At 39.4% G+C, this 24,159-nt stretch overlaps 1 protein-coding gene across 9 annotated transcripts in view; it reads right to left on the reverse strand.

Moving 5' to 3' along the window:
* Positions 1-22,964, reverse strand: part of CD84 (CD84 molecule) — a 38,289-nt gene extending 15,325 nt beyond the window's left edge. For 3 of the 9 annotated variants that reach the window (XM_003892927.5, XM_003892925.3, XM_021925764.1), the window contains exons 1-2: positions 22,835-22,963; positions 8,914-9,255 (exon numbers count right to left, since the gene is read on the reverse strand). In XM_003892927.5, the coding sequence (XP_003892976.1) occupies positions 8,914-9,255; positions 22,835-22,880 (388 nt within the window). In that variant the 5' untranslated portion in view covers positions 22,881-22,963. Of the gene's footprint in view, positions 1-8,913; positions 9,256-14,403; positions 14,511-22,834 lie in introns of all 9 variants that reach the window. The other 6 variants (XR_002516978.2, XR_002516979.2, XR_002516983.2 and 3 more) reach the window with 5 other exon arrangements.
* Between the last annotated feature and the right edge of the window lie 1,195 nt (positions 22,965-24,159).

The following is a 24,159-nucleotide window of genomic DNA, read 5'->3' on the forward strand; positions in this document are numbered from 1 at the left end:
GAGCTTCAGCTCCCTTATTTATAACATGAGAAAAATTTTTTTTCCCTAAATAGGATTATTGTGGGGATTAAATGAGCTTTTGAAGATAAAGATTATTCTAATTACCTATTTACTTATCTATCATCTATCTGTCTGTCTATGCTGGTATGCACATTAATTATCTATGGAAGACACAGAATAAGCTGGCTACAGCCGCTGCCTCTGAGAAGAGAGAGTTATATCTCATTGTATTATCTTTTGCTCTTTTTGTGCATGTTACAGTGCTTGAATATGTATAATGTATGTATTTTAAAAATAGATAGTAGAATGCCAAACACATATACGGTGTTCAATAAATGTTAGTTTTCTTCTCTTTATTTTCCCAACTAACTACCCATAAGGTACAGATTTTATTGTACATACAGTACATCTTTCTTTAAAATATTACTGCACTCTGTCCTAATTGTAGGTGGTAGAAGACTTTCTGATGATTGGGTAGGCAAAATTAAACATATAAAGGGATTAAAAATAAATATCTTAAACTTGAATGCCATCTTTATTTTCTCAGCCAAAATTCTTGAATGAGTTAAATATTTTCTAAAGGGTTGACATTTGGGTATGGCTCTTTGACTACATTATTCAAGCTTAATTCAGAGCATTCTTCATCTAGGAAGTCCTTCATAATGAGATTTTTTTAAAGGGATAAGGATTAAAAAATTAATGATTACTAGTTATTGAGCATTTACTTTAAGGCATGCACTACACTAGGAGCTCAACTACCATTATCTCATTTAATACCATCAATTACAATCTACATTCTATAAGTGAGGAAACTTTGGGCCAGAGAGGTTAAACAACTTGCCCAAGATCATACAACTGACAAAGTATGCCTAATCCCAACATTAATGTTCTTTCCACTATGCTGTCCATCTAGATAGAATCTGATTCAATCATCTTACATTAATCGAACATCCACAATTGCTAAGCACTGTGAAACCTAGGAAAAATACTATTCATTCATTCTTTTTCAACAAATACTTCTGGAGCAGCCACTATGTACCTGATGATGTAGGTGCTGGGAATACAGTGATAAACAATATACAAAGTCCCTGCCTTTATGGAACTTGCATTTTAGTGGGTGACCTATATACCTGAATTGCATCTGTCACAACATGGATTAGCCACATTTCTGTGTTTTTCTGCAATGAGGCAGATGAACAGAGAAATCTTTGAGAAATGGCCAAGGTGTTCTCTATGCTAGAAACTAGTATTGCCCAAAAGAAATGTAATGTGAGTCACTTATGTAATTTTAAATTTTCTAATAATCACATTTCAAAAGTGAAAATAAGCATGTAATATTAATTTAAATTATGCATTATATTTAACCCAATATAACAAAAATTTCATTTCCCTAATATGAAAATTATTGGGGAGGGTGCGTCTGCCATCTCTGCGGTTCAGTAGCTTCAGCCATTACAGCCTACCAGCTTTGAAGAGTTCAAATGATCCGGAGGAGGTAGGGTCCCCTACAACGGAGCACAGTTGCTTTGCCAGATCAGACTGCTCCTTTACTCTCACTGGGTGGGACCTCCCTGCAGGGGCTTCAGCTACTCTAGCCAGGGTTATACAGATGGAGCTTTGAATTCTCCCTGGGACAGAGCTCCTGTGGGGAGGGGCAGCCACCATCTCTGCCATTCAGTCAACTCAGCTGTTCCAGCCTGCTGGCTTTGGAGAGTTCATACAGTCTGGACAAGGAAGGGACCCTCCAATGGAGCACACCTGCTCTACCAAAAAGCAGCCAGACTGATTATTTATGTGGCTCCCTGATCCTGTTCCTCCTGACTGGTTGAGACCTCCCAACAGGGATCCCTAGCCGCCTCCTACAGATGTATTCAGGCTGGCAATAGGTCAGTACACCCCTGGGATGGAGCTTCCAGAAAAAAGAGCAGGCTGCCATCTTTGCTATTTTGCAGACTTAACTGGTGATACCTCCAGGTACAGGAAAAACTGAGGCGATTAGGGTCTGGAGTGGACCCTTAGCAAACTGCAACAGCCCCAAAGAAGAGTGACCTGACTGTTGAAAGAAAAACCAACAAACAGAAAACAACAGCATCAACAAAAAAGACCTCAGCAAAACCCCATTCGAAGGTCAATGACCTCAAAGATCAAAGGTAGATAAGCCCACAAAGAAAATAAAGAATTAATGCAAAAATGCTGAAAACTCAAAAAGCCAGGATGCCTTTTCGTCTTCAAATGACCACAATACCTCTCCAGCAAAAGCACAGAACTGGGCTGAGGCTGAGATGGCTGAATTGACAGAAGTAGGTTTCAGAAGGTGGGTAATAACAAACTTTGCTGAGCTAAAGGAGCATGTTCTAACTCAATCCTAAGAAGATAAGAATTATAAGACAATACAGGAGCCGATAGTCAGAATAGCCAGTTTAGAAAGGAACATAACTGACCTGATGGAGCTGAAAACCACAACACAAAATATTGATCACAAGTATCAATAACAGAATAGACCAAGTGGAGGAAAGAATCATAGAACTTGAAGACTATCTTTCTGAAATAAGACAGGCAGACAAGAAAAAAGAAAAAAGAATGAAAAGGAAAGAACAAAACCTCCAAGACATATGGAGTTATGTAAAGAGACCAAACCTATGACCAATTGGGGTACCTGAAAGAGATGGGGAGAATGGAACCAAGTTGGAAAATATACTCAAGATATCTTCCAGGAGAACTTCCCCAGCCTGGCAAGACAAGCCAACATTCAGATTCAAGAAATGCAGAGAACACAAGTGAGATACTCCATGAGAAAATCAACCCCAGGACACATAATCATCAGATTCTCCAAGGTTGAAATGAAAGAAAAAATGTTAAGGGAGAGAGAAAGTCCAGTCACCTACAAAGGGAAGCACATCATACTAAAAGTGGACTTCTCAGTAGAAACTCTACAAGCCAGAAGAGATTGGAGGCCAATAGTCAACATTATTTAAGAAAAGCGTTTTCAACCCAGAATTTCATATCTGGCCAAACTAAGCTTCTTAAGTGAAGAAGAAATAAAATCCTTTTCAGACAAGCAAATGCTGAAGGAATTTGCTACCACCAGGCCTGCCTTGCAAGAGCTCCTGAAGGAGGCATTAAATAAGGAAAGGGAAAATAGGTGCCAGCCACTACAAAAACACAGTGAAGTATGCAGACCAGTGACACTATGAAGCAACTATATAAACAAGTCTGCAAAATAACCAGCTAGCATCATGATGACAGGATCAAATTCACACATAACAATACTAACCTTAAGTGTAAATGCGCTAAATGCCCCCAGTTAAAAATCACAGAATGGCAAGCTGGTATGCTGAGACCCATCTGTATGCTGTCTTCAAGAGACCCATCTCACATGCAAAGACACACACAGGCTCAAAATAAAGGTATAGGGAAAAATTTACCAGGCAAATGGAAAACAGAAAAAGCAGGGGTTACAATCCTAGTTTCTGACAAAATAGACTTTCAAGCAACAAAGATTAAAAAAGACAAAGGAGGACATTACATGATGGTAAAGGGTTTAATTAAACAAGAAGAGCTAACTATCCTAAATATATATGCACACAATACAAGAGCACTCAAATCCATAAAGCAAGTTCTTCGAGATCTACAAAAAGACTTAGACTCCCACACAATAATAGTGGGAGAGTTAAACACCCTACTGACCATATTAGACCATTGAGACAGAAAATTGACAAAGATATTCAGAACCTAAACTCAGTTCTGGATCAAGTGGACCTGTAGACCTCTACAGAACTCTCTAGCCAAATTCCATAGAATATATATTTTTCTCACCACCACATGCACTTACTCTAAAATTGATCACATAATAGGAAGTAAAACACTTCTCAGCAAATGCAAAAGACCTGAAATCATTCAGGGAAACAGTCTCTCAGATCATAGCACAATCAAATTAGAGCTCAAAATTAAGAAATTCACTCATAGTCACACAACTACATGGAAATTGAACAATCTGCTCCTGAATGACTCTTGGGTAAACAATGAAATTAAGGCAGAAATCAAGTTCTTTGAAACTAATGAGAACAAAGAGACAATGTACCAGAATCTCTGCAAGGCAGGCTAAGGAGTGTTAAGAGGGAAACTTACATCTCTAAATGCCCACATCAAAAAGCTAGAAAGATCTCAAGTTAACAACCTAACATCACAACTAAAAGAACTATAGAACCAAGAGCAAACAAACCCCAAAGTTAGCAGATGACGAGAAACAACAAAGATCAGGGCTGAACTGAGGGAGAGAGAGAGAGACACAAAAAAACCCTTCAAAAAAATCAAAAAATCCGGAAGTTGGCTTTTTGAAAAAATGAAAAATAGATAGACTGCTAGCTAGACTAATAAAGAAGAAAAGAGAGAAGAATCAAATAAACGCAATACAAAATGATAAAGGGGATATCACCACTGACACCAAAGCAATACAAATAACCATCAGAGAATACTATAAATATCTCTATGCACATAAACTAGAAAATATAGAAGAAATGGATAAATTCCTGGACACATACACCCTCCCAAGACTGAGCCAGGAAGAAGCTGAATTTTTGAACACACCAATAACAAGTTCTGAAATTGAGGCAGTAATAAATAGCCTACCAACCAAAAACAAAACAAAACAAAACAAAAACCCAGGACCAGACAGATTCACAGCTGAGTTCTACCAGAGGTACAAAGAAGAGCTGGCATCATTTCTACTAAAATTATTCCAAAAAATTGAAAAGGAGGCACTCCTCCCTAACTCATCTTGATACCAAACCTGGTAGAGATAAGACCAAAAAAGGAAACCTCAGGCCAATATCCTTAATGAACACTGATGCAAAAATCCTCAGTAAAATGCTGGCAAACCAAAACCAGCAGCACATCATAAAGCTTATCCACCATGATCAAGCTGACTTCATCTCCAGGATGCAAGGTTGGTTCAACATACCCAAATCAGTAACTGTGATTCATCACATAAATAGTACTGAAGACAAAACCCACAGATTATCTCAACAGAGGCAGAAATAGCCTTCAATAAAATTCAACATCCCTTCATGTTAAACACTCTCCATAACTTAGATATTGAAGGAACATACCTCAAAATAATAAGAGCCACGTATGACAAACCCACGTCAATATCATACTGAATGGGCAAAAGCAGGAAGCATTCCCTGTGAAAACTGGCACAAGACAAGAATGCCCTCTTTCATCACTCCTATTCAACATAGTATTGAAAGTTCTGGCAAAAGCAATCAGGCAAGAGAAAGAAATAAAGGATATTCAAATAGGGAGAGAGGAAGTCAAACTGTCTCCATTTGCAGATGACACGATCCTATATCTAGAAAACCCCATCATCTCAGGCCAATAGCTTCTTAAGCTGATAAACAACTTTAGCAATCATCAAGGATACAAAAATCAATGGGCAAAAATCACTAGCATTCCTATACACCAACAACAGGCAAGCAGAGATCATGAATGAACTCCCATTCACAACTGCTACAAAAAGATTAATATGCCTAGGAATACAGCTAATAAGGAAAGTGAAGGACGTCTTCAATGGGAACTACAAACCACTGCTCAAAGAAATCAGAGAGGACACAAATAAGTGGAAACACATTCCATGCTCATGGATAGGAAGAATCAATATCATGAAAATGGTCATACTGCCCAAAGTAATTTATAGATTCAATGCTATTCTCATTAGACTACTATTGACATTCTTCATAGAATTAGAAAAAACTACTTTAAAATTCATATGGAATGAAAAAAGATCCTGAATAGCCAAGACAGTTCTAAGCAAAAAGAACAAAACTGGAGGCATCACACTACGCAACTTCAAACTATACTACAAGGCCAAGGTAACCAAAACAGCATGGTACTGGTACAAAAACAGACACATAGACCAATGGGACAGAATAAAGAACTCAAAAATGAGACCACACACCTGCAATTATCTGATTTTCAACAAACCTGACAAAAACAATGGGAAAAGGATTCCCTATTTAAAAATGGTGTGGGGAGAACTGGCTAGCCACATGCAGAAAATTGAAACTGGATCACTTCCTTGTACCTTAAACAAAAATTAATTCAAGGTGAATTAAAGACTTAAATGTAAAACCCCAAAGTATAAAAACCCTAGAAGAAAATCTGGGCAATACCATTCAGTACATAGGCATGGGCAAAGATTTCATGATGAAAATATCAAAAGCAATTGCAACAAAAGCAAAAATTGACAAATGGGATCTGACTGAACTAAAGAGCTTCTGCACAGCAAAAGAAACTATCATCAGAGTAACAGACAACCTACAGAATGGGAAAAAATTTTTCTAATCTATCCATCTGACAAAGGTCTAATATCCAGAGTCCATGAGGAACTTAAATGTTTAAGGAAAAAACAAGAAAAAAAAAAAAAAAACCACGACTCCATTAAAAACTGGGCAAAAACCATGAACAGACACTTCTCAAAAGAAGACATTCATGCAGCCAACAAACATGTGAAAAAAAGCTCATTTTCATTAGAAAAATGCAAATCAAAACCACAATGAGATACCATCTCCTGCCAGTCAGAATGGCAATTATTAATAAAGTCAAGAAACAACAGAAACTGGCAAGGCTGCAGGGAAAAGGAAATGCTTTTGCAGTGTTGGTGGGAGTGTAAATTAGTTCACCCATTGTGGAAGACAGTGTGGTGATTCCTCAGAAACCTAGAGGCAGAAATACCATTTGTTGCAGCAAACCCATTATTGGGTATATACCCCAAAGAATATAAATCATTCTGTTATAAAGATACTTGCACATGTATGTTCATTACAGCACTATTCACATAGCTAAGACATGGAATCAACCCAAATGCCCATCAATGATAGATTGGATAAAGAAAATGTGGTACGTATACACCATGGAATACTATGCAGACATAAAAAGGAACAAGATCATGCCCTTTTCAGGGACATGGGTGGATTTGGAAGCCATTACCCTCAGCAAACTAATGCGGGAACAGAAAACCAAACACCACATGTTCTCACTTACAAGTGGGAGATGAATGATGAGAACACATGGACACATGGAAGGAAACAACACACAATGGGGCTTGTTAGAGAGGGGTTGGGGGAAAGAGAGGTTCAGGAAGGTTAGCTAATGGATGTTGCTCTTAATACCTAGATGATGGAATGATCTGTGCAGCAAACCACCATGGCACACATTTGCTTATGTAACAAACGTTGACATCCTGCACATATACCCTGAACTTAAAATAAAAATTGAAGAAAAAAAGAAAATTATTGAGATATTTTATATATTTTTTTGGTGCTAAGATTTCAAGATCTGGTAAGAATTTCACACTTACAGCACATCTCAATTTGGACTCGCCATATTTCAGATGCCCAAGAGCTGCATGGGTCTAGAGGCTACCATATTGAACAGGACAGCACTAGGTCTGTGCTTACTCAAACTTTGGCACAGGTTGGAATAATCCAGAGGTAATATTAGACACAGATTCCTGGACTTCATTCATTCACAAAGGTCAGGGGCAGGGCCTGAACATTTGCATTTCCAAAAAGCTCCCAGTTGATGCTGATACTGCCAGTTTACAGACCACGCTTGGGGTAGCTTGCAAACAAAGTACGCACATCTCTCAGTGAATTGTGGCAATTATAATGATGATAACAAATAGTTATAATATTTTACCTTTCAAAAGCACTTTGCATCAACTACTAGAAATTCAAATTAAAACTAAATTATCACTGCACACCCATCAGAATGGCCAAAATGAAAAATAATAACACCAAATGCTAGTAAGGATGTAGAGAAACTGGATCATTCATACATTCCTGGTGAGAATGGAAAGTTGAAAATAGTTTGTCAGTGTATTTTAAAGCTGTAAATGGACTTATCATACAATTACATTTTTGAGCATTTATCCCAGATAAATAAAAACTTATTTCATGCAGAAATGTGTACACACATATTCACAGCAGCTTTATTTGTAATATCCCCAAACTGGAAAGAACTAAAATGTCCCTCAAGAGGTGAATGGTTAAACAACCTAGTGCACCCATACCATGGAATACTATCTGGCAATAAAAAGGTACAAACTGTTAATACACACAAGAGTTTGGATGAATCTCAGTGACATTACTATGTGAAAAATACCCAACTTCAAAAAGATATATCCTTCAGGATTCCATCTACATAATGTGTGTGAAATAACATAGTTGTAGATATGAACAAATTAGTGTTTTTCAGGAATTGGGGAAGAGAAAGGTGGAGGTGTGGTTGTAAAGGGAGAGCATGAGGGAATCTTGTGATGGTTAATCTTGATTATGGTAGTGGTTACACAAAACTACCAATGTGATTAAATTGTACTGAGCTACACACATACTCACACATAAATGAATGCATGCATACGTGGTGAAACCTAAATAAGCTCTGTAGATTGTGCTAATGTCAATTTCCTGTTTTTGATATTGTGGTATAGTTATGCAAGGTGTTAACACAGGGTGAAGGGTACACAGAAACTCCCTGTACATTTATTTGTACCTTCTTTGCATCTATCATTAACTCAAAATAAAAAGTTTTTTTTAAAGCACTTTGCATACACTATCTCACTTGATCCTCATGATAACTCTGGGAAGTGAGTAGTATGATCATTGGCATTATATAAAAAAGAAAACCAAGGCCCAGGGGACCAACTACAGATGGAAGATTACATAGCTAGAAGCTGGCAAAGCCAGGTCTGAAATAAGACTGCATCCTCTTAGAAGTATTGATGTATTAATATATAAGTGTTTATAGATATAAAAAGATTTAGGGGACCCAATTATCAGAAATGTAGATGTGTTTCAGATAGCAAATTTGCAAAGTAAAAATAAAACACAAGCCCTCCGTCTTCCCATGACTTACGATAGACTTGCAGGTTGTAGCGCTTGGTGGTGGTGTAGGGCTCAGCCTGTGTATTTATGTCTGCTTTGTAGTCTCCTGCGTCTTCCATCCTCAGATCGCTAATGACCAGATCGTACTTTGGACCTAAGGCATGTATCCGTTCATAATAATTTCTGTGGGTCACAGCAACTATGGGTGCCATTTCTGAGTCTCCTGGTGTTACATAAGCAACAGATGTTTTAGAATTCCACGCAATGTTTGTAACTTGCTGGGGTTCTTGGATATTTACGGGGAAAGTGACTGACTCTCCCAGAATCCCATTCACTGTGATGATTTCTGAGTCTTTTCCAGCTGCTTCTGGCCCTGAGAACATAAAAAGAAAACTGTAGCCATCTGACTGTTGCACTTTTTTCAATTCCTAATCTTTCTGGCCTTGGAGCTCCCTGAGGAGCTGCCACAAATGCAGTTCACCCAGTTTCTTGAGGATATCTTTTTTTTCTTTTCTTTTTTTTTTTTTTTTTTTTGTGCATTCTACTCTAGGTATATTTGATATGTCATGACAACTAAATTTTCTAAAGCATTCTCATTCAAAAGCTAAGTTTCTCATTAGAGATCCATTTTGTTAAAAATATTTTTACTTAGACTTACAGACTCTGAAAGCTAGAAGGCATTTGAGAGGTGAAGGCCATAAGCCTCCATGTAGTCTAAGATATTAAGTGCATTTCTTTCCCAAGATCATATTGCCAAGTGGTGGAAGAGCTGGAACAAGAACCTGGAATATCTTGGCTGATGGAGTCTTGGGTCATTGCTTTTTATTTTCCTGTGATCTCTGCAAAAAGCAAGTAACCGTTTTGTCTCTCTTCTTGGAAGATATAGGAAGAGAGTGCTTTGGAGTTTCTGGAGAAAATATTCCCCAAGTTGGTGATTTTGGGGGATATTTTTCTGTTTACTTCCGTATTCCTAGTCTCTAGAAGAGTGCCAGACACATACAAGGGGCTTAATAAATATTTGTGGAATTAATTGATAGAATTTATTCATGTGTTTCCTAGACTCTCTTGGAACAACTTCTGAAGTAAGCAAGTTTTGTTTATTCATTCATACATTTGTGAATGAATGCGTGTATTTTTTCAGGATCAGTTTTGTTCCAGATACTATGGTGGGTATTTATTAATTTAATTCATAATATAAGTGTTTTTTGGACATCTACCCTTTTAAATAAGATACAAGGAGCTGGGGATACAAAGGCGAGAAGAACAGACATAATTCTTGCTGTTTGGGACTTACAGTCAGAGGAAGATACCAATGTTGATCAGATAATCATACAAACAAATGGATAGGCACAAAATATGTAAGTATTATGGTGATTTGAGAGAGACCAACAAGGGGACTTGATCTGCTCTGGGAATTCAGGGAACATTTCCTAGTGAAAGCTGAAGGATGAATGCTTTTAAAATGTAACATAGGAAGATGAAAAGCTTATTTTCTCCTCCCTTTTCTCTCCTCTATCACTTTTGAAGATAAACTGTTTTAATATATAGTTTGTAAAATGAGAGACAACTAATTTTAAGACATTATTTTTCTGCTCTTCCTCCTCCTCTTCTTCATTATCCTGTAATTCTCAATGAGGGCTCTTTAGTGAGAAATACTGTTTGGGGCAAGCATGGATGATATCCAAAGTATTGAATAACCAATATGACAGGGACCCTGACCAATCAGAAAGGGTGTTAGCCATAAAAAAACTAGTTGGGCGGTTCTGGTGTGTACTGGCTGCATGTAGGTTCTGATGACCACAACATCAGTTTTCCACATAAGTGTGTTCAGGCTGACCCTAAAGTTTATCCAAGGCTTGGTATATGGAAGAATAAGGATCATAAAGTATACACATCACTTTAAAGTGGTGCAAAACAAAGGGATTTCTTAACCTGATGGTGCTGTCTCACTTTGGCTACCCTTGCTCTTCAGCTCAGCAACCACTGAAAGAGTCTTAGGGACAGCTGATGTAAACCTCTTTCCTTTCTGACCAACAAAGATTTTCCCGTAGGAGCAGTATCCAGGACAAGGCCTGAGGATTTAGTTGGGGGGTGGCTAAGTACAGAAGATATAACAGGGTGGGGAGTATGTGGGGTGGGAGTAGGAAGGGGGAATCGGGAACCCTTATCTGCAAACATTTATTAAGTGCTAATTATGTGTCAGATGCTGTGTTAGGGACACAGGGATAAACAGGACATTGTTGCAGCCCTGAGGAGCTCACAGCCCAGAAAATAAGACAGATATGGACACAAGTGAAAGATAACACAACACGATGAGTGCTAAATGGTAAAAGCAATAGAAATAAGCCATTGGGGTGGCAGGTCAGAAAGAGGCTAATGCTGCCTTTGGTGGTAAGAGTCATAGTTTGCTAAAATTCAAGAACATTAATTCTCCCAGATAAACTGTTTTTCTGTACTGACGAGTTCGAGGAGAGGGGTGTTTGTAGTGTCCCAGCCTGAATCCCTGGATGGTCCTGGAATGGGCATGTGATCTATGCAGTTGCACAAAACCCTGAGCTCAAAAGGACCCTGAACTGGACTTAATGCTGCGTTGCCACCTTTAAATTCTACATAATATTTAAACAAGGGGCCCTCCACTTTCATTTTGCACTGGGCCTCGCAAATCATCTAGCCAGTCCTGGTCTCAGATCTCCCATGTCTCAAGTCTTTTTTGAAGTCAGGCCCTAGTGCTTAATTGCCACACTATGCTATGGATTGAGATTAGGTGTGAGGAGATAGACAGAACATAGATTCCACAGACTCGTAATTTTGCTGGGTTCTCTCACCAAACGCCAAGAAGTATGTAGGTAGATTATTAAGGCTGAGACCTTCTTAATATTAGGGCCGTTGAGCAGCCACAGTGGTTGGTGTGTGGTGCAGTTTTAAAAGTATGTCTCATCTCCTGTAGCAAGTCATTCAGGAAGTGATGGTGGGGTATCAAAGAGCAATCAGGCAGTGGGGGTGGTGGATAGGCAAAGCTGGGGGAAGCTGTTATTTGTGCTGCTGGTGTTGTTGGCATGAATACTTTGCTTGCTAGAAAAGGCAAAGGGGTTGCACATGTTTAAGATGAAGATTCTGCTACCTTCAAACACTCCAACTGTGCTTTGAGAGAGGCAACTGCAAAACCATTGCATGCAGTGGAAAGATAGGGAGGCAGAAGGCATAGGTGTAAGTACTACTTATGAGCTGGACAACCTTAACGAGGTCACAAAACCCTTCTTTTTTATTTATTTATTTTTTTTGAGACAAAGTCTTACTCTTTCACTGTCACCCAGGCTGGAGTGTAGTGGAATGATCTTGGCTCACTGCAACCTCCGCCTCCTGGGTTCAGGCAGTTCTCCTGCCTCAGCTACCTGAGTAGCTGGGATTATAGGTGCATGCCATCATGGCCAGCTACTTTTTGTAATTTTAGTAAAGACAGGGTTTCACATGTTGGCCAGGCTGGTCTTGAACTCCTGACCTCAAATGGTCTGCCCACCTCAGCCTCCCAAAATGCTAGGATTACAGGTCACAAAACCTTTCTGAGCCTCCGTTTCTTCATCCATAGAATGAAAATAATAACTATGCTATTTGTCCTATTTGGTGAATAGCAAATGATGTAATATGAGTAGAAATGCTTTGCTGATCATCAAGGCAAAATAAATGTTAGTTATTTCTGGAGTTGATAATGATATCTTAACATTCATCATATGTTCTTTATCATCACTTTAACAATTGGTACCTGCCCTTTGGGCCTGCCCTAGGCCATCGTTATGATGGTCTTTGTGATGCCAGGGCCATACTGGAGCATATATCAACAGCCATTTTTTAAGGGCTAATTCAAGTAAAGCCTGGAGGGACAGTTTTAGGTACCCTGGATAGACTTTATTCTGCTCTTAGAAGACTTTAAGATTTAAAAGAAAGAATGTCCATATCAATCAATCCCAATATTTATTTTTCTAGGTGCTAAGGGGACCCTGACATTATGTTATCACTGGAAATGACCTTACTAAAATCTAATTTCAGAGATAACTTATGGCACAAAAACATCTTGAGGACTTACCATGAAATGCACTATGCTAGTCTATGGCAAAGACAGATCCTCTGCCTTTTTGGGGGAATTTGATACCTGGTTAGGGAAATAAGATACACACACACACACACACACACACACACACACAATTCTGCTTTGCACTATGAGATAGTAAATAATAAATTCAAGTGAATGGTAGAAACAGTGGTTACGATTGGAATTCTAAGAAGGGAGGGATCGCTGAGCTGTAGTGGTTAGAAAAAACATCTCAAAGAAAGTAGAATTTGAGGAGGATTTTGAAGGGTGAATAGAATTCTACTTGATGGAAAGGGAAAGGAAGAGTGTCTCAAGTCCTTGGATCCTGAATAAAAGTATAGAAGCAGAAACTGTGATGTTAGTTGGATGAATATAAATTTGCATATCAGAGTGGACAGAGGTACAGCTGGAGATACAAATTAGGTTTAGATTTGAGACAGCCTTCAGTTTGAGGTCTCCACCAGAGGCAGAGGGGAACTATTAAGGTTTTTGAGGGTGAAGATTAAAACAATGTTTTAGTCATCGTAAGCTAGTAATAATGTGTGGGGAGGAAAACAGGAAAGAGAGGCTGCATCAGAGAGGCCATTTAGGGAATACTGTAGTCTTCTGGGCATGAACCAGGGGATGATAGCGGGAATGGAAAGGAAGGGCTGGATTTGACGATAACACAGAGAAAGGCAAGAAATAAAGAGGCATCTGCTAGAATTCAATTGTTCATCAATATATTTTGAGTTTCTATTTTATGTCATTGAAAAACTCACAAAGTTTATGATGGAAATAAGTCAAAGGGGAAAGGACAAGTTTAATCTTAGAAATATTAAATTTCAGATGACGGTGGACCCTGTAAGTAAGCTGTTGGAAGGATGGAAGATAAGGAGAGAGAATGGACTTGAAGTATTATTTGGGGCATTGTGGCAGAATCTGCTAGCTGTTTTCCAATATATGTTCCCTCCTTCATTCTTAATAATAGAATTGTTAAATTTTAGCAGGGCATAGAGCCACCCAGAGTAAAGACTATATTTTCCTGCTTTCTTCTAGCTAACGTTGGTCATATGACTAAGTTCGGCCCAACAGAATAAAAATGGAAGTGTTGTATATGACTTCTATGTCTTCAAGAAGAGTGGGGAACCTGGTGTGGTGGCTCACATCTGCAATACCAACACTTTGGGAGGCTGAGGCAGGTGGATCGCTTGAACCCAGGAGTGCAAGACCTGGGTAAGATGGCAAAACCCTGTCTCTACAAAAAAGTACAAAAATTACCTGGGCATGATGGTGCACATCTGTAGTCCCAGCTGCCCAGGAGGCTGAGGTGAGAGGATCACCTGAGCCCGAGGGGGTCAAGGTTGCAGTGAGCCAAGACCACACCACTGCACTCCAGCCTGGGTGACAGAGTGAGACCCTGTCTCAGAAAAAAACCAATAAATAAATACATACATGAGGGAAATTTGCTCTTTTCATCTCTTCCTTGCTTTTGCAGGCCAGAAGTCCATGACAGCTGGATCTTAGACAAACATTCTGTGTCATGAGGAGGAAGCCAAATTCTGAGGATGGTGGAGCAGGAAGACAGAAGTCAGAACCCCAACGACCTTGTGAACTATTCTACCGACTGTGAACTGCCAACTCTGGACTTTTTTACATGAGCAAGAAATAAACTTCTTTCTTGTTTAAGGCATTCTTATTTTAGTGTCTCTGGTACTTACTGTAACACTGAAATCCAACAGGTTTAGAAATCATCCACAGAAATGGATTGGGTGAAGGAGAGGAGGGTCATTCAGGAAGAGTAAGCCTGAAGTCCGCGACTGAGCCTTGTAAGAGTGCTCACATTTATGGAAGAGGCACCATCAAAAGAAACACAATAGACCAAGCGGTACGAGTGCAAGAGAGGCACCAATAATGAACGATATCACAGAGAGGAGAAAGAGTCTCAAGGAGGAGATTGCCACTGATGTCTAATGATTCAGTGTTCAATGGGATAAAGACTGAAAATGGCCCTGGGTTTGCCCGTTACGAGGTTATTGATGGCCTTTGAGAATATAGTGCAAGTAAGACAACTCGATGGAAGGCCAGAGTCTAGGGGACTGACAGAGTAGGTAGTAAAGTGTGGAGGAAAAACTTGACAGTGAAAGAAGGGTGATGAGATAGGACAGTAGCTAGAGGGTCAGGTAAAACTAATTTATTTTCGTTTTAAATTAGAAGAGACTGGGGGGTTGTGGGGGAGGTGCTAGGGAGGGTGAGCAGAGAGAGATATCCCCAGTGGGCCTGCTCTAGGTTAGATGCTTCTGCCCATGGCCTCTCTGGAACTCCAGGTTTCCCTCTCATAGCACTTGCCACATTGTGTGGTGGTCATCAATCTGTGTGTCTGTGTTCTGGACACTGTGAATGACTTGAGTCCAGGGGCCTTGCCTTAAACCTCTGGTATACAGTACAGCACAAGACATACAGACTACTAGTGCTTGTCATGGAACAAAATATGCAAAGGAAAGGGCAGGCAGTGGAAGCTATAGGTTTAAGGAGGGTCACACCCTCACCTGAAGTGGAAACGGGAGAGGAAAGGATGAGTGAAAGAGCAATGGTATTTTGAAATGTTTTTAAAGATGGTGATAGGAAGAGGCTGCTTGGTGATGTGCAGTGAGCACAGATTTGAGCCACATGGGCTTGTTCTTAGGTTCAATCCCTGGCATTTGCGGAGGCCCTCATCTTACTTGACTACAAGATGGACTATAATAATGCCTGCCTTATAGAATTGTTTTGAGGACACATAGAAGGTGCTTAATACAGAGTGGACATTTTGGAATAGATAGATGATAAAACGGAAGGCAATCATTCTTGGTGGCCTTCATCTCTTCAGTAATGTAGGAGGGGAGACTATCTGCTAACAGTGAGGAGGCAAGAGTGGGACCAGCTAGGAGGTATACAGACTAAAGGTGCAGATTTTGAATCTAGGAATATTTGAACCTAGCTGTGTTATCTTGAGAAAATTATTGAAATTCACTCTTCCTCAGGTGCCTCATCTGTAAAGCGTGGATAATTATTAAATGCAATTGCGAATGCCTGGCACATATAAATGGTAGTTGCTATTATTTTGGTGAATGTAAAAATTGGGAGGAAATGTTACTATAAGGAACACCACAGGGAGTCAAGAAGAGATTGATGAAGGGGATCAAGTATTTGCTAAGTACCCTTGGGAGCCCAGTGAAGAAGCAGTAACCCACATTTACAACCTTTTCCAGTGCAATTTTGTGGCCTTCCTATGCCAGAACACAAATGGGAAAGGTAGGAGAAAGGCCATACCTCCAGAGGAGAAGCAAAGGCAAGAAAAGGCTGAAACCCCGGGGTGAAGGCTTAGATGGAAAAACCTGTTCACTGTGACTCTTAGGTAGCTATGGCAGAGAGGGAGCCCAGGACCCAGGGGACAGGATGACCAGTGTTGAAAGAGAGCACTGAGGACTGGTTGCTCACTGGAAGTTGACTTCCCCTCCTGGATTGGGCTGGGGCACCCTTCCCAATGCAATACACCTTTCTGTGTCTAAGATGATAATCCTGTTTCCCTGGATGATCCTAGTTGTATGGATGGATTTTACAAATGTACATTTCATGGTTAGGTAGCTCAAAGCCACTGACTAGAAGAAGACAACAGGGATCGTGAGAAAAAGAAGAATATTTGAAACAACAACAACAAAAAAGGAAGAATCAGAAACCCATATGAAGTATAAAGATTGATGGGGTATGAGGCCTTTAACTGGTAAGAGAAAAATTCTTCAAGGCTGGGCAAGCAAAACCTACTGAAGTGTTGGGTGGAATCCAAAGTCAAATACGGATGACAATGGAGAGGTCATTTAGACCTAAAACCCCATAGTTCTCCTTAGATTCTATTAAAAATGAACACAGTGTACCTTTGGAGTTTGGGGAGCTCTCTATTCTTCTTTCATAACCTTTACCATCACTACTAGGCTCTGCCTGATCAGCCCCTACTTCTCTCCTACTCCAACCACATCAGCTCCCTCTGTTCTGTAAACAGGCCAAGGGCACTTTGCCTTAGAGCTTTTGCACCACTGTTCTCCTCTTTTCCTACCACACTCTTTTCAGCAGCCCCCTACTTTGTTCAGGTTTCTGTCCCAACATCACCTCATTAGAAAGAGCATTCCTGGTCACTGTGCCTAAAATAGCAATCCCCACCCCATCATTTTCTCTTGCCTTGCCTTGCTATCCTCTTCATTGTAGTTATCACCACTAAAGCATTGCCTGTGCATATTTATTGATCATCTCCCAACCTATCCCCTCAATACACTGCTACTATAATGCAATCATCAAGAATGCAAATGTTTGTTTCAATCACTACTGTTCCTCCAATAACTAGTGGATGATTATTAAATGTTTGTTGAAAAAATGAACACCAGCCTGGGTAACACAATGAGATCCCATCTCTATGAAAAATAAAATTAAAAAAAATAGTCAGATGTGGTAATGCATACCTGTAGTCTCAGCTACTTGGGAGGCTGAGACAGGAGGATCACTTGAGTCTGGGAAGTCAAGGCTGCCGTGAACCATGATTGTGCTACTGCCCTCCAGCCTGGGTGACAGGGCAAGATTCTGTCTTAAAAATTTTTTTCTTTTTTGCAACTGACTCAATTATCCTTTTCCAACAATAGAAAAACAAGGCAGAAAATCTCAGCAAGAGAAAGAGTGAAGGCAAGAGAGGACTCTTTACTGATCTCTGGGTCTTGATGTGAAAGGTCAAGTATTTAAACTGATTATTAACAAGCAGCAGATGGCTAACTGCAACTTCCTTCTATATTCTATATTGTTTGTGAAGAAAATTTTTTAGATCCACAGAATGGGGACCCACAACATAGTTAGTAAAAGTGTCCTGAACCAGGGATTAGGAAACATATTTGAGTCAAGGGTCTGTTGTTGACTAGCTAAATGACCATGAATGTCACTTACTTGCTAAGTCCGAGGGTTCTAGTTGGTAAAAGAAATAAAACAGAGCTGTCCTGACACTTCGAGGAATTGTGAGGATTAAATGACACGAGAGTGCTCTCAAGTGCGTGTACTAATGGAGAAGAGTCTAGTGGTTCCAAGGGGAGCCTTGCCTTGTGGAGTCACCTGTGTGGCACAATGAATTAGTCACTGAGACCTAGGCTGCCTGGGCTAAAATCCTGGCTCTCTCAGGAACTGTCCATGAACCCTAGGGAAAGTCAGTAACCTCTCTGTGCCTCAGTTTCCCTAACTTTAAAATGAAGGTAATATTAGCACATTAGTGAAGGTAATAGTAGCACAATATTTGACCTCATAAAAATATTATGAGGGTTAAATGAGTTGATATTTGTAGACCTCTTAGAATAGTGCCCGGCATATGCTTGGCACTAGAGGTGTTTGCTATGTAAAACAAATAAATATCTTCAAAGAGACTAAAATAACACCTCAGACAACTATGAAGGGAAATATTAGAGTTAGGGTATTGGGGAGATGTTAAAGTCAGCAAGTAGCTATTAATAAGAATGGAAATGGGGAAGACTGTACTGTTGCTTAACAGACACTTCTACCCCCTTACTTTCTTAGGATCCTCCAGATAAACATTTCTTGTCCTTTTTTTTGTGGCACTAGCTAAACTTCCCTCTCTTCTCCACCCACTGCTTCCTAGAGTCAAAAAGTGGGGGTGGAACATTGCTGAGTATTGTAGGTCTGGGAGAGTGACCAGAGGTAGCTTTAGCATGTGGTACCCAGAAGACAGTCCATTATAACTGTTCACATTGAGTGAAGGGATGTAGAGGGAAAGAGGAAGCACAGGGCTGGGCAGCCAGAAATTTTGTGTCATTCTCCAAAGCAACGGAAAGTCCTTGATCATGAGGTTTTAAGAAAAAGGAACCTACTACCCCCATGCAATAGCACGTGGTTTTCCCCTAGGAGTTTTACTTTATATCACCTTTATTGGGATTTAGGTTTACTTGAATTGGTTCCTTCAAAACACACACACACACATACACAGATACACAGACACACACACACACACACACACACAATCTCAAAACAGACATGAGATCATGGCTCATCCACTGTTCTAACATTGCTGCCCTCTATTAGTGGGTACTTGAACATTGAGTATAACAAAGGAAACACGAGTACCTAGTCAGCTTCACTTATATCAGCCCCCAACTGATTGCTCATACCTCCTTCCAAGTTTCACATAGATGAGCCCAGTGATCTCCAAACTTACAGGTCCATCCCTCTCCTAAGGTCCAAGACAAGAAAGGTTTGATTTAGGAATACTTCAGTAGCCTGAATGGCTTGCCACTGACCATCAGGCTCCTGCTGTGAAGGTGCTCCGGCTGCCTTGTTGGACTCCATATTGATCTCCAGGACTGCTTCAGCAGTGGGAGCTGACAAGGTAGGCCTCCACTACCTTCCACTGAAGGCCTGAGTTATTACAGGGGGAACAGCTTCCCACCCTCTGTTTGGAAGCTGGGTATTTGATAACCAGTTTTACCCATATATAATGTATTTCCATTTCTATAACTGGATTTCTGCTTTTGAGCCCTTTCTGAATGTCTATGGTAGTTGTCTGCTTACATCTCATTCTAATACAGAGGCCTTGTCCTTATCTTGAAGACCCCACGATGCAAGGACTTCAGATCAGTGGCAGGTTGTTTTGTCAGCATACTTCCACAGGTATGCTTCCTGTCTCTGAGACCCAGGATGATGGTTGGGGTGCAGTTACCCACAGTGGGTCCACTCATTTCTTGGAATTTTAAGTCTCAACTGCTGAAATGTCCATGACCATGTTCAACATCCAACAGAAAATCAACATCATGTCGATATTGGACTTTCATTTGTTTAAAGAAACTAATTCAAATCACATTTGAATAATATTAAAGTGAATGGTATTTGAAACATGTCTGGAGATGGTTATTTGCTTGGGTATTCTGCCTCACTGCCCTGCCTAAACTTCTGTTATTGGCAAGGACCTGCCAGCAGCTCCTTCCTCCTCCATGGGTGAGTATAGAGAAAGGCACAGCTTCTATCCAAATAATCCTGTCTTGACAGAACTAAATAAATCATCACTCTTTGCTGCCATATTCCCAAATATTAATAGTGGGGAGAGTAATTTACTCCACTTCAGCATCAAAGTGGGTGGAGGCAGCATGACTCAGAGGTTAAGTCTAACAACTCTGAAGTTTAAATTCTACTTCTTTCACTCTTTGGTTAAATGACCTTTGACTCTTTGTGTATCAATGCTTTCATCTGTATATGCACACATAAACAGTACCTATCTCATAGTGTGTTGTAAGGATTAAACAAAATAATAACTGTAGACTACTTAGAGTAATGCCAAATATGCAGTGATTGCTCCATAAATGGTTATTTATTACTATTACTGATGGGAGACAAGACAGGGAGTTGAAGAAATAGAAATAGGAATGGGGTAGAGAAAAGGAAGACTTAAGAGTGTGAGACAGAATATGTAGAGTGGATGGGCAAGGATTAAAACTGGTGGACTCCTCCATCTCCTACCCTCAGAGTGGGAGTGTCTCCTAGAGTATGTGGAGAGACAGTCAGAGTCATGGTGTTTCCAAAGTCATGATCAGAAAGTTGACATCAGAGCATAAGACTGTGAATTTTGACTCAGAGAAAACTTTTCCAACATGGAACAGTCATAAGTTTGCACACTCAGACTTTCCTTATGTCGGTGATTTCTGAGGGGAAATGGGGATTTCTCCCTGCATCTCTCCACTGCTTCTCAGCCTCTTCAACTGCTCTGAATTCCAGGGAAATGCATAAAGTGTAGACTCCTAAGGCCAATACTGAATGTAAGGGACTACCTCTACCAGTGACAGCAGCAGGAGGAATTCAAGGTATATTTTTATGCTCAGAAAAGTTTTCAGAATAATCCTTAAGAGGCAAACAGATAATACAGTAAAGGTGGACAGTATGTAAAAAGTACTCCTGGCTTTACTTTTATAAAACAAGCTCCCATTCCCCTTTCATGGATCCTTGATGAAATGAGTATCTCACTCCTAGTTTCCTTTTCCAGAACCCCGATAAACCAACACCTAAGCTCAAACTCCCACCACCTTTTCTCCTGTTTATGTTCCTTGGACAATTCCCTGACAGAGGAGTCCTGCCCAGGATCTCTGTGTGGTAAAGCCATGGCTCTTCCTAATAATGCATGAAAAGCGAGTGTGAAAAACAGCAGCATTAGCTAATATCTGTTAAGCATTTAATATATTTAGGTACTATGCCAAGTGTTATACATGCATTATCATCATTTTGATTCTCAAAACAATTCTACTGTATTAATACCCTTCCCATTTTGAAGCTGAAACAAGAGTCAGAGGAGGAATATAACTTCCTCTAGGTCACAAAACTCATAAGCAATTCACTACTAGCTGATTTGACAACTTTATTTCCGTTTCGGTAGATGAAAGAAGTGTATCCTAGAGCTACCTTTTATTTTAGCAGGTGTTAACCTTTTGAAGAGCATCAAGAATTTGAAAGCAATGAGTGAAGAGGTCAGGTGGAGCAGAAAGAAGGTCCAATGGGATTGGGATTAACCTTGGGATTAGAAAAACCAACGTATATTTCCAGCTCTACCAATTTAGGTAGTGAAATTTCAGGTGAATTTTTTAACTCCTAAATCTTAGTTTATTATTTTTCTTGCATAATGGGATTAATAACATCTATCTTTCCCATCTCAATTGTTTTCATATGGATAACATGAAAATGTAGGCATAAACATCATAGAATGTTTTGCAAATTAAGTGGTGTCAAATGCTACCTTGTCTAATCTCTCTCTGGAAGATTAAGGACATCCCTAGTACCAACTTTTCCTCACCTACTTGCATTTCAGAGGCTCCAAAAATTTGGTCTGACTAGTGATTACAATCGCCATGAAGTTCAAATTAAAGGAGCCATAGCTTGAAATGGCCAAGGGAACCAGAGAGATCACGGTGCATTGATTTTACCTTTTTCAGAAAATCCTAATGTACTAGGTTCCCAGGGTTCTAACTCACGCCAGAATTTTGCTAGTGCATTTTCAGGACTGGCAAGAGATACTAGAAGTAGATTTAGAAGTTCCAAACATAGTAAATTTCTGTTAGACAGAGCAGTTGTTTGTATTTAATGAGATAATATGTACAATGACACAGCACTCCCAGAACTGTGTTGTTATAATTTCCTTTGTACCAATAACAATCAATATTCATGTTGTTCTTTTAGTTTACTCTTATGCCATAAATGAGAAAAATAGGGTTTTAAATTCAAGTTCTCCAATTCTTTTTTGAGACTATTTGTAAAAAATGGGATAATAATCTCTTCCTCATTTATTTTAGACTTTCTTGAGGATAAAAGCAGAGTAATAGCTCTAACTGTGTTTTGAAAATAAAGGGAGTTTATAGAGATGAAGTTTAACAATGATAATGATGAGTCATCCATCACTCTAACCTGATAGAACAATCAACTATAATTAGGAAAGACATTTTCTCCCTCAAACACCATCACAGTTGAGTGCTAAGAAGAGACTACTAGTAAGTCATTTGAACTTTTAGGTGATCTTTCTTTTGCCAGGCTTTGTGGGTGGGTTTACCAAGTGCTGATTCCTCTGAGAAGGTTTTGCCTCAGACCTTTGAAAACTGAGATCTCCAAAACTAGATAAAACTCAGAAATATAAACTTTAAAGCTGAAAAACACTTAGGTTTGAATTTTAAGTCTCTCCCCAGCCAGTTGGATCCTGTTGAGTACAGTAGATACTGAGACCCAGGATGTTCTGTTAAATACAGATCAAAAAGACAGTTCAATATCTTCCTTAAGGACAATTTTTAAAACTTTATGGAAAACCAGGAGGGGATCAGCAAGGGTCAGAACTCACAGGTTTGCAGGCAAAGGAGCAAGATCCATAGGTGGTGCTGAGCCATCTCTCTCAGGGTCTAACCTTCTGCAGAAAAGCACGGCACTGTTCTAGCAGAGTCAGTTTCACTTTTCTTCCTCTTTTTTATAACTACGTTTAAGAAAGGAAGTGCAAGTTAACTGATTTAGTTAACATTGGTCTTTGTATTACTGTGCTAGTTTTTTCCAATTTAAAGTGCCTAGCATTAATTATTTATTAAACAAATATTTATTGTGTGCCTACTATGTGCCAGGCACTCTTCTGGGTGTTGGCAATATACAGAGCAACAAAGCAATCGATCACCCTCCTTTCATGGAGTTTATACTCTTTTTTGGAGTAATCAACAACTAAACAAGCAATTCCAACATAACGTAATAAGTGTTGCAACAGGAAAAATACAGGGAACTATGAGAGGAATAGGGGCATCTAACTCAGACTAAGAAAAGTTGGAGTAGGCTTCCTGAAGAAACTGACAACCAACCTGAGACAGGCTCGAAGAATGAATTACTATTATTAGGTGAATGGTGGTGGGGGATATGGAAGAAGAAAAATGTTTTGACGTATGATAGGAGATTAAAAAATTGTAGCAATTAAAATTATATAGTTATAGTTATGTAAAATGATCACAAATACATGATTATGTATATAATCAACATGTCATATTATTTAATATAATCAATATTAAGTATTATATTAATAAAAAAATTATATTTATATATGGTACCATAATATGTAATTATATAATACGTTAATACATAATATAGTATAACTATATATATAATTATGTATAATTCCATGATATCATCATGAAACATTATGATTATGGTCACACCTTATTAGGGACACAAAAAGTGTTTGATAAAAATTAAAGTTGAAAGAGATTTTTAGACTATTGAATCTATTTTGCAGATGGAGAAACTGGCTCAGAAGGAGAGGAAGTGACTTTTCCCTATATCACACAGTGAATTAGTGAACTGAGGTAAAAGCCAGCAAGTGTCACTTGGCAAAGACTGTGGCTCCTGGGCATGAGAGACAGCAGGTGCAGAGGCATGCTTAGGTGGAGTTGAGCTAGATGTAACAGGACTATTTCTTGTAGAGGGTCTTCATCCTGGTTAACAAGAATACGAGTGATTGTGTAATGTGTGTATGGGAGACGTTGTCTGGGAATAGTGATAGAAATGAATATTTGTGCCCAGAAGCTAAGCAGTTTGACCCAGCTGTTTTGGGGAGTAATGGGAAGGCTGGGGACACTACCCCTGAGACCTGGAGGATGTGTACAGCTCTTTTTTTGACTGAGATGAGTCCTC

This window comes from Papio anubis, chromosome 1, assembly GCF_008728515.1.
Source record: "Papio anubis isolate 15944 chromosome 1, Panubis1.0, whole genome shotgun sequence".
Classification (NCBI taxonomy): Eukaryota; Metazoa; Chordata; class Mammalia; order Primates; family Cercopithecidae; genus Papio; species Papio anubis.